Genomic DNA, 12,126 nt, shown 5'->3' on the forward strand with positions numbered 1-12,126 from the left:
GCGGTAGCGTATGGGGGCCTTAAGTCCGGAATAGGCTGCTCACAGATATCTCCAGATTCCTATGAATTACATATTTGACTAATCAGGAGATACTTAATATTGATCACTATGTGCAATTACATGATACAGTACCTTCCCCACTGTGAGAATCTTGAACCACAATTTATTTTTTTGCTGTGTGTGCGATGTTGCCCATAGCAACCAATAAGATTCTAAAAGATAAATGAGAAGTAGAATCTTCTAATTCTAAAAAATCCAATAATATGATATAATTTTGCTTAGATATTATGTAAGTGGCCAGCTGTGGGAAGTAATGACGCATGCTGTAAGCTATGTGGTCAGCGCACGTGCCATGGGCCTGAGGCACAGAACCAATTGTACAGAATGGGGAGACTTCCGCCAAACAGTGATAAGTCAAAGTACATCATCCCACGAGCCAGGAGTCCATCCAGTCCTTTTACAGCCAAGCCTGTAACGGAGATCAGCTGCTTCCCATTTTCTGTCCCACTAAATGTTAACGACAGAGCTGGCAGCTGATTCTGTGAGATAAATGAAAGCCTGACGGCGGTTGATGGATTATGAGCAAGCCGTCCATGGTGGTGAATGAATTCCATATTACTGAGGCAATAAAATTCTGTGCTATCGATATTTATCTAGTAATAATAGGGTAAAAAGACACATTATCCTTATGGTACTTTTGAAAACGACAAAATGTTGTTTTTTTTTGTTTTTTTTTATTCATTTTAGGGCTCAAAATACAAATCATTAGCCGCTGACTTTTTACCATTTTAATGCCCAAACCGCTCTTTTTTTTGGGGGGTTCTTTTTGTTTGTTGGTTTGCTTTTTTTACCCTTTGAGTGCCAACGTTGCTGTGAGAGATCCTCAAAATATCCACTAAAAATGCCAGCGCCGTCACATTGACTGGTTTTTTTGGGTGCAATATTTACCTAAACTTTAATTAATTGGATTTGGCTGCATTTGTGTTTATTTATACTAAAAGAACAGTCGCTGTGAGCGATGCTGGCTTTTTTAGCGGATGTTTTGAGGATCTCTCACAGCAGCGTTGGCACACAAAGGGTTAGAGAATTATTGTTTTTTTTTATCCTGTGTAAATTCACAAAACGTAAAGGAATTAGAAAGTGTAGACAACAAAAGACCCCAAAATGAATTTATCAACACATTATATAGTCACCTACAAAATGTCAGAGGTGGTATATTAATTAGCTCAGGGAAGAGAACCAGAGCAATACCTCTCCGGGGGATGCAGTTAAAATCCCGGCGGTCGGGATCCCGGCGTTCAGAATCCCGACCGCCGAAATCCCAACGCTTTCTTCCTCCGTGAGTGTCCACGACACCCCTGGAGGGAGAATAAATTAGCGTGCCGAGCGTAGCGAGGCATCGGGCCCGCTCCTTGTCGGGATTTCGGCGGTCAGGATTCCGGTGTCGGGATTTTGAACGCCGGGTTCCCGACCGCCGGGATTTCATACTGAATCCCTCTCCGGACTTTTCTGCTGTGCGGGCCCATATTTATAGCATTTACAGTAGGAGCAAGTTTCATCTTTGCTCCTTTGTCCATGGCTAGCCATGCCTATTCTATTGTTCTCAGCTGCAATACAATACCTATATAGTCATGGCTAGCCATGGCCAAAGGAGCAAAGATGAAACTTGCTCCAAATGTACTACCATATATTGCAAGTTTGGAACAGGAGTTTTTTTGAGAGAATGTACTCTATTCAATTTGTGACCATATTCCTAACCTCCCTACCTCTGACTTCCAACCCAAGCATTCCTAACCTCCCAACCTCGATGTTCCAACCCAAGCATTCCTAACCTCCCAACCTCGGTCTTCCAACCTAAGCATTCCTAACCTCTCAACCTCGGTCTTCCAACCCAGGCATTCCTAATCTCCCACCCCAGGCCTTCCTAACCTTGGTTTTCCAACCCAGGCATTCCTAACCTCCCAACCTCGGTCTTCCAAACCAGGCATTCCTAACCTCCCAACCTCGGTCTTCCAACCCAGGCATTCCTAACCTCCCAACCTTGGTCTTCCAACCCAAGCATTCCTAACCTCCCAACCTCGGTCTTCCAACCTAAGCATTCCTAACCTCCCAACATCGGTCTTCAAAGCACACTAAGGTGGTATTCAATCTCTAACGATATTTCCGACAGTGTAAATATCGGCAGTTCACTATTCAATTCAGTATTCAATCCTGGCTGGGACTCCTCCCTATGAAGGCGAGTATATATTGTCGGAAACGGACGTGAATTGTCGAATTTGTGGTAGTTCAACAAAACAGCGCCATTTTAGCTGATCCACGGACTATCCGACACTAGACAGTGGGAACAATTGAATACGGACTGTCAAGGTCATATTGGAATCCTGCAATAAAGGTTGGGATTCCGACTGTCAGAATCCCAGATTGAATACCCCCTCTAAGGGTAAATGTACTATAGCTTCTAAAAATGAAAAGTAGTGATGTTGCCCATAGCAACTAATCAGATTCTGTCTATGATTTTATGGGATGCAATAGAGAAATAATAGATATAATCTGTGATTGGTTGCTATGGGCAACATAACCTTGCAGAAGCTTTAGCAAATGTACTGCAAACAGCTCAGGTTTTAGCGATTTCCATGCTTGAGTACAGGTGACTTCGTTACAACCTCAGCTCGACCCAGGCTACCCGTTCACACTGCACTTGACATGGGTCAGAGCCATGTTCAACCCTGATCAACCAGGGTTGAACTCCTGTGTTGCTCGACCTAAGGTGGTCCTTTCAGACCGCACCTCAACCTGTGTTGGGGCTGCAAGAACAAGGCAATAACCCGGGTCTAGAGTACGGTCTAAAAAAGTGGTATATGTGTGCATTGAGGGCCGAGGTTGGGAATGCCTGGTGTAGCGGTATGTGTCACAGGGGACCCAGCCATCGCCCAATGGCTCCAGAGGAAATAATGGTGACTACATATATTACACTGATGTACACGAAGCTATGATGTATGTTCTGCCTATGTCTTTGCTGTCTGGACTGTTGGCACTTGCTATCCTGTGATCTATTTCTGCTACTTAATGTAGATTTTAATAAGGGAAGGATCACATTCATTTCTAAAGCCGGTAGACTGCTGAAAGATGCCGATGTATATTTTCTTCCACAGCTCACCAGGAAAGGGTACAGCATTTAAGTCGCTCTTTTATTGGGATACCAAAGTACATATCACATGATGGAAATTACTACTGTAAGAGCCACAAAGAATATTGTTTTTATTATGTGTTAAGAGTACTGACGTAGCAATAAGCCATAGTACATACCTAGGCGCGCCATAGTACATACCTAGGCGCGCCATAGTACATACCTAGGCGCATGAAGGTATTTACTATTTATTTACTGGAAGTGCAAATTAGGGAACCCTGCAGTTAACAACCAATCACTAGTCTCGACACTGTATGTCGTAGGGACCCTGTGAAGGAGATGGGGAGTTACGGGTGACGTGATTGGTGTAACCCTTTTCCTTGATTATTTTGCTAAATAAATACTGTAAATCTGATCTTTGCAATCGGTTGTGCTAACTGATCTCCAGCTCAACCAAGACACACGGGTTTCTCATTTAATGTAAAGCGGTTTGAGTCCTTTTTTTAGGGTTATATAAATAAACCTCATTATTCTTCATAAAATGCTATATAGTGTATTAATACCACAGAACAAACATTGGGGGGTGGAGTCAGATTTAGCAAGTTTTAAAAAGAATAAACTTGTCCATAGCAACCAATCAGATAATGAATATCATTGTCAGGTTTAGTACATAATGGAATATAGATGATTGGCTTGGCAAACACCTCCACTTTACCTTTTACCAGTGGCATTACTAGCGGGGTGCAGACTGTATTGTGTGCCACAATACAATGGAGTTGACACCAAGCTGGGAGCTGCTGCTTGGGGCAGTCGAGCATCTCTGGAAGTGCTGGGCACATCCCCGGCTTGCGAAATACAGAGGCATGTCAAAAGGCCTCATATCTTTTCAGACGTCAACACTAGTTACTCTCCGCCTTAAAAAAAGTTTTAGTATATATTTTTTCCTGAATCAGTTTTCTTGTACCTGTCCTAGAGATCTACCAACAGGTCACGTTTCTCAGATCACCTAGCTGGGGCACAGGTGTAGTCATTACTAACTGTCACATGACCCAAATCACCTAGCTGGCACACAGGTGTAGTCAGTACTAACTGTCACATGACCCAAATCACCTAGCTGGCGCACAGGTGTAGTCAGTACTAACTATCACATGACCCAAATCACCTAGCTGGCGCACAGGTGTAGTCAATACTAACTGTTGCATTTTCAAACACGTTTTGCGCTTATTCCTGAACGACACAGTCTACAGATCCACAGGTGGTCTGTAAAACATGTACTGTAGGTAGAAGTGAAGGGCTGGTTTGGCCACCCCTGGTCTACAAGAACTAAGTATAGTGTGGTAGAGAACACCCCCCCCCTATTGCATAAGGTCTGCTTCTCCGCGACGGCAGCCCCCTTCTCCGCCACAGGGGGGAGGCCATGGCTCAGGAAAACTGTAGATTAAGTCCCACCCCTGCTGCAACGTATCAAACAGCAACTCTACTTTCGAATATATTTACAGCAATTTATTCTTCCAAATTCACTTTATCGTTTTATTCACTTTTTGAAAGATACAAAAAAAAAAAAATATCCCAGCGCCCTGTGTTATCCTTGACAAGTATTATGCAACTGCTTAGAACATCTCATTATCTCTGTGCAGAATCGCTATTAGAAGGAACAATCTCTTCTTTTCAGGTGCTGTAGTGAAGTTGTGCGCATCCCAACGTGGAAGTATTAATAAAGTATTATTACATCACATTTCTTCCCAAGAGCACAAAGCCTTTATACAGAAAAAAAACAAAACGGAAATTGGTGGAAATATTATTCTAAAATAATCTTGGATCTTGAACAAAAAGGAAGAAAACCCCCCCAAAAGCATCATCTCTTTTCTAGATAAAAGGTAATAAGGTGTACACATAGTAGGAATAAAACACAAAAATGTGTCTCGGGTTACAAATTTGCTACCAATCGAATACGAATCGGAACATCCGTCTGTGTTGTATGAAAACAAGTCTTTAAAACATTTAGGTGGAATGTTCCTCCGTTAGAGCAGACACTTATATCTTCAGGACGGGTTCCAAACTGTTTCTCCGATTGCTGCTAGAGTCCGGTTTCCAATCTGGCGGTTTACCAGGGAGAAATCGTACAAGATAGCGAAGAGTCTGTAATGTTTGTCTCTGTGTGTAAACATCAGCTAACCAGGTAATTGTGCATTTCTCTAGAGTTGATGCTCAAAACCACTCCTGAGTGATTACCTAGGAACAGAGGAAAGAAGAGATCAATGAGTATCTTGCCGTCTGTATCGTTCTAGTTTTTGCAAAACACTGGAACAATGAAAGGGCAATTTTACAACAAGAATACAGAAAATAAATAGGTGCTGTGTTGCTGTGTTGCTGTGTTCCAATCCATGATAGCTCATGGACGCTGGGGCGGTTCGATGGGGATGGGTGGGGTAATATAACAGTGGCAAGATACATTGGCTGGTCTTGTGGGTGCGGGGGAGTGCAGATAATCTCGAAGGACATAGGGATGGGAGGAGACATCCACCTGACATGCCACTGACCTGCGATTGGATACTGGCAGGCATCAGTAAAGGGACCTTGTAGCTGCTGAAGATTCCGCCTCTCCCAGACACTGCAAGGTGTGAGAGGTCCCAAGGGTGGGCAGCAAATAAAACAAACAAACAAGCAAAATAAAGTATATGGGGAAATGAAATAGAAGATGAGTGACACCGAGAGGTTCTCCATGGACACTGCAATGGCATGAGATAAATTAAAGGGCCACTAAACTGACTGGGTAAAAGCAGGGAGGGTACTTATGTATTATCTGGGCTCCCATGTTAAATGCACCCCATTTTTTCATACCCCTACTATCCAACTACGCATGGAGTTGATTTTATATAGTGTGGCGAGCGCAGCGAGCCACCGTGCCCGAAGCGTGGTGAGCGCAGCGAACCCCGCGAGGGGACGCGGTCTCATAAGAAAAACGGGAGCCCAGATATTACATAAGTACCGCAGGGAGCTGCCCCCATTGATTTACTGTTGGAAACTTTTGAAAGGTTCAGTGAAACACGTGTTCGATTCTGAGACGTGAAAGCAAACTTTGGTTGTACACGTCACTTCTATCAGCTTTGGTAGAGAATGCAAATTTCCTACAAGTTTAGTGGTCCTTTAAAAGTAAATAAAATCAAGCTGTGGATTGCAATGGCGCAGTAAAGGTAACCTAAAAAAACATCGAAAGCCATGGATAATACTAATCTCATGTGACAGCTGAATCTAATATTCTCTGTTGGGTCTGAGGGCAAGTTCAGTGTGCAGGGGGGATTTCAGTGGTCTTTGAAATAAATGAAAGACATCATAAGGACAGGTAACGGAGTATCAGATGGTCACTGGGGGTCCCGGGGAAAATTGGAGATTAGGGATTCATACATCTGCTGACTTCCCTAACACCCCCAGAATATCCACTTGCACCCAATTCTGCAGTTTGGTGGCTGTTCTGCATGATGTCCCTGGTGGATCAGTAAAAGTATTAAATTTAACCATTAAAGTTAAGGCCCTCATTCAGGTTGGCTTGGTAAGATGCGATATTTCCTGTCTTCGCAAATAAAAGTCAGTCTCAACTGAGTTTTATTTGCGGGCGTTAGGACGAAAACAGGGCGGGCGGCTGACGTAGTGTGACATCAGCCACCGGCTGCTGGCAGGCATCGGCCTCCCCGCGTACCCAATGGCATGCCCAGCATTTTGATGGGGACACCCATAAAATGCTTGGTGTTTCAATTGGCGAGCCCCGTTTTCGCTGCCGTCCACCATCGGCCCACCCTCCCCGCAGCGAATGGCCCGGTGAGTGTGTAACTCACCGAAAGCTTTTGCTGTTCGGGTTTGCACACGCATAAACCCTGACCATCGGGGCCGGGGCCGAGATTGGATCACTATGAGCGATCCTGAATTGGCCCCTAAGTCCTCATCATTGGTTCGATATACTTGAGAAAGTGGCACGGCAGTGGAACAATGGCTGCTGCAGGGCACTAGGTTTTCTGATCAATGAAAGGCCCTCTGTTTTGATATTTTCGAGTGGGAGAAGCTGGTAGATGGCCACAGCAGTAAGTGTGTCAGCAATGTAGGGACGCATGAGGGATAAGTCTTCACTTTCTCAGGTCACAGTTGGATGTAGGATGTAGGAGGTGCATTATGGGATCTGGGCACCATTTTGACAGCACATTCATCCAGTTTTAAGGGAATTGGACCTAGGACCTGAGGGGATCGGTATGATGGGTTAGACAGACCTTCTCCATTAAACCACCTATAAGCTCAGGGCCTGTATGAGGGCCACCAGTCCTCTAGCCCATCACTCAGCACTGCAGGATGTCTCAAATCTTTGCTTGTGATACAAAGAACCTTTTCCTTATGAGCCATCAGGCTCCGCTGTCCAAACTCCTCTATGTAGAGATCTCGGATGGCCTATTGCACTGCTTTGTCCTCTAGGCCACAAACACTCCTTCCCCAGGCTATAGACCCGGCATGGGGAACTTTAGATCATGAAGCAATAAAGGAACCTACCATCAAGACCCCATATACCCCCATGTGGTATTGAAATGGTAATGTCTAGATCAACAGTCACCATATGGCCGAAATGCATATGGTTGGCATGGTCAAAAGGTTGACACAAGCAAAACGTTGACATGGCTATGGGCAACACATGAAAAAGTCGACATGAGTTTTCGGGAATTTTGTGAGTGTCAAACAGGCCATGCTTGGCGCACATGGAGCATAAAACGCATTGACGCACAGAATATTTCAGCATTTATGACCTTGGTAACCACCCAAAATGTGTTTTGCTTTTTGTTTTGTTTTTTAAGTTTAATATTACAATTTCATTGTGTCTTTTACCAGCAAATATAAATAACATTGGTACTTGTTTCCTAGCAAGGCCACAATCGCGGGCATCGTGTGCCTTAACTTTAAGGCAAACGATGCCCGCGATTTCCCCATAGGCTTCAATGTTAAAATATTTTAACATTGAAGCCTATGCGCGTCCGACGCGATGCCCCCGATTTCTCCATAGGCTTCAATGTTAAAATATTTTAACATTGAAAATCAGTACATTTAACATAGGTAAAAATGGGAAATGGCCCAATATGGGCCATTTCTCATTGGGTATGGCCGCGGCATATGTGTGTAAAAAATAATGGCCCCTCATTGTGACCGCAACCCCCACGATTGACGCGAACCCGAAGCGTGGCGAGCGGCGGCGGTGCGCGTCCTCCGACCTTTTCATTCCCCTACTATCCACGTCGGCGTGGAGTTGAGAATATAAAGTGTGGCGAGCGTAGCGAGCCACCGAGCCCGAAGCGTGGCGAGCCCCGCGAGGGGACGCGGATACCTGTCAAGCCCACGAGGGGCGTCCCTCGCGGGCTTGACAGGTATCCGCGTCCCCTCGCGGGCCTCACCACACTTCGGGCTCGGTGGCTCGCTACGCTCGCCACACTATATATTCTCAACTCCACGCCGACATGGATAGTATGGGAATGAAAAGGTCGGAGGACGCGCACCGCCGCCTCTCGCGGGCTCGCTGCGCTCGCCACGCTTCGGGTTCGCAACAATCGTGGGGGTGGCGGCCACAATGGGGGGCCATTATTTTTTACACACATGCCGGGGCCATAGCCAATGAGAAATGGCCCATATTGGGCCATTTACCTTTTTTTTCTATGTTAAATGTACTCAGTTTCAATGTTAAAATAATTTAACATTGAAGCCTATGGAGACGCGATGGACCCGATTTCTCCATAGGCTTCTATGTTAAATTATTTTAACATTGAAGCCTATGGAGAAATCGGGTACATCGCGTCGGTCGCGTCGTGTGCGTTTTGGTATGCACCCGACGCGACCGACGCAATTTTTTCCGACACGACCACCACGATAGAAATCGTGGTGGCCGTGCTAGGAAACAAGTACCATAACATTTGCTCAATGTTGTGCTATCCCGAGCATTCCAAAATACATTTATGTATTTATATATGAAAACTTTTTTTTATACAGTCAGGATTCCGATGTCAGAGTACTGACCGTCGGAATCCCGACTGTTGGGCAGTCATCCGGCACCCGCTTTATACAATACAATATACAGGGTAATTCAACATGTCATCCTTTTGTTTCAAAAACTGTGCAGGAAATGGGAAAATTTACTTAGATCAGTGGCAAAGCCACGGTGAGGCAGACCCCGCGGCTGCTTGGGGGAGCAAGAGTCAGCGGGGTCTGCGGTGGGAGCCGGCGAAGTCTGTGGGAAGGCCAGTTCCAGGAGCCGGAGGCAGTGCTCACCTCTCCCTCCTGCATGGATCGGAGTCAGAGGGCGCGACGGGTGCGGCGCTTCACAGCCCGTGGCGCACTGCAGGTAGCCTCGTTAGCTTGCAGAGCCTGCGCAGGCATGGGAAGATGACCCCAGATCGCATCTCTCCAGAGTCAGCGGCAGTGGATCTGCCAGCTCCCCTCCCGCTCCTGCTGCTCTGCTACCCAGCTGCTATATGTAAAATGCCACAGCCAGTCAGTCATCCTGGAGGAGTTCCATTATGCTGTGGAAGTCTGACGGGTCAGAGGCTGCTGACAGCGAGTGGCTAGAGAACTGTGAGTGAATGCCACATTTACTAAAACAAAGTTTTTTTTGTTTTGTTTAAAGTGTTATGGTCAGCAACCATTTCTATTTAATTATATGTGTAAAGAAACATACTGCAGCTCTAAAATCACTCTGATAGAATGTAGGGTTCTATCAGCATGTCAGCTAGCTAGTTTTTGAACAGTCACATACAGTATGTCCAAGTTTGTCGGTTTTGTTAGATGTGACTATTGGGTTTTTGGATCAAATGACCCTCAAAATGTGTAAGGGGCATTACGGTGTAAGGCGTATCGTGCAAGTGGCATTACGGCGTGTGGCATATAGAGTAAGTGGCATTGCGGTGTGTGGCATTGTGGTGTGTGGCGTATAGAGTAAATGGCATTATGGTGTGGCGTATTGAGTAAGTGGCACTATGGTGTGTCACATATTGTGTAATGGTCATTGCGATGTGTGGCATAATGTGTAATGGACATTACGATGTGTGGCATAATGGGCATTACCCCTTGAAGCGAAGCCACACATACTTTTTGAAATGTGCGCATTCTTTATTTTTAAATTATCTGTATGTGGGGCACATTTTTACTGTTAAAACTGGGAGCCATATTGTCTAGAAACAGCCCTGTTTGTTTCACCAGATTTTTATTTATGGCTAGGGGGAGCAAATTTTATAGTTACGCCACTGACTTACATTCCAGATAGAGCCAATGTTCGGTACATAAGCTAAAAGATAGCCCACCTCGCCCATTCCTTACTGGAGTATTCAGTTTCCCCATTTCCTGCAGTTTTTTTAAACAAAAAGGGTGTATTGTGACTTTTGAATCACCATGTACAGTATTTACACTGCATTTTTTATATATTCTAGATACTTTAGGCTAAATGTAATAGGGTTGAGTTGGCAAAAATTGCAATTTTAGCGTTAAACTCAAACTTTTTTAATTTATTTTTTTACAACTAACATTACTTGCAAATCCACTACTTTCATGGCCAGAACATGCACCCAGATGCCTTCCCAACATGTCCAATGTAATAGGATGGCAGTTGTAAGCTCACACCAAAGTATTTAAAATAAAGTTTCAAAATAATAGACCAATGTCAGGCTGGAGAGTTGTACTGTACAGCAGTCTCACAGATCAGTGAGATCTGTGCAAGCTTCTTTCTGTAAAATGTAAAAAAAATTACAGAAAAGTAAAAAATAACAGAAAAGAAAACTGTGTGGGTTCCTCTCCCAAAACTATAACCAGCACTAGGCTCATCGAGCTGGTCCTTCTTCAAAAACATTCAGGGTAAGAATTGTGTAAGGTTTCCCTGTATTTTTAGAACCAGCACCACGGCTTCCTTGGCAGAGGGTAGGCAATACCCAGCAGACACACTTGTCTGGATCTCATGGGTAAAGTATTAACCCTACTAACTAGTCAGCCCAGACCGGGGATTCCTGAGTAAGTGGGGAAACCCCCCTCCAGAGCACCCAAGCATTGGCTGAAGCACAGGGTTGTGGGTGCCAAAAGGATAGAATCAAGTGTAAAAATTAAAGTAATACGGTCTTTCACAGGGGGACTACATGTCCCAGCAAGCTTCCCCCGCATGATGAAAACCACATGTCAGTATGCATTGCATAAAAGGGCCCACTGACACTTGTAGTCCTCCTGTTAAATAAATATAACACAAATACAAGACACACACACTGTAGATTAGAACAAGTTTAATCCATACACTCACATTTACACTCACAGTAAATACTCACCTTATCCCTGGTACTGCTTTCCTCCACTAGTCCAGTAGAATCCCGATCACTGTTATAAAAAAAATCCATTCTCACCCACCCCCTTGTGTTATGTCCTCTTCTGTCCATGTAGGTGATTGGCTGAGAAAGGTGAGCCCCCAACACTCTCAGCCAATAAGTGCTTCCCACATTTACTTCAATGATGGAACTGCTAGACGCTGGAGCTGCAGCGGCCACTAGGACCGGGTAAGTGACCATTGGACCACCAGGAACATTAGGACAACACTCTATTACTGTCAACATGCTAAGCATGTCAACATTATGATCATATTTTGTGAAACATGACGCTCTCATGTTTACCTGATGCCCGCTGACAGTATAGATGTCGACCTAACATCTCAGAGCCGTCAGAACACAAACAGCCCTATTTGAGCACTGTAATTATTTCCCATCATATACTGTATGAAACATGTAATTTATTGGGTGGAAAACAGGTTTATGTTCTCAGTTACCTCTCGCGTGTCCTAGTGTTTGCGAGTCCATGTCGTCGTCAATAAACTCTTCTCCCTGGATGATGTTCTGTGTGTCCTCATTGTGATTTACAGGACTTGTCATCTCCTGCTCCTTCTCATTGTGCATCTGCGCGTATACCAACCTGCCGGGCATTTTCCTGCAGCACAGAAACAACCCTTAGTA

General features: G+C 44.8%; 1 protein-coding gene across 2 annotated transcripts in view; it reads right to left on the minus strand.

Annotated features, from left to right (window-relative positions):
• Positions 1–4,615: 4,615 nt before the first annotated feature.
• The window catches only part of SORCS2 (sortilin related VPS10 domain containing receptor 2), a 719,220-nt gene continuing 711,709 nt past the window's right edge, over positions 4,616–12,126 (minus strand). Inside the window, exons 26-28 of one of the 2 annotated variants that reach the window (XM_083154662.1) lie at positions 11,943–12,100; positions 5,668–5,738; positions 4,616–5,359 (exon numbers count right to left, since the gene is read on the minus strand). In XM_083154662.1, the coding sequence (XP_083010788.1) occupies positions 5,336–5,359; positions 5,668–5,738; positions 11,943–12,100 (253 nt within the window). In that variant the 3' untranslated portion in view covers positions 4,616–5,335. The remainder of the gene's footprint in view (positions 5,360–5,667; positions 5,739–11,942; positions 12,101–12,126) is intronic. The other variant, XM_083154749.1, reaches the window with a different exon arrangement.

Source organism: Crinia signifera, chromosome 1 (genome assembly GCF_055691185.1).
Source record: "Crinia signifera chromosome 1, ASM5569118v1, whole genome shotgun sequence".
Lineage (NCBI taxonomy): Eukaryota > Metazoa > Chordata > Amphibia > Anura > Myobatrachidae > Crinia > Crinia signifera.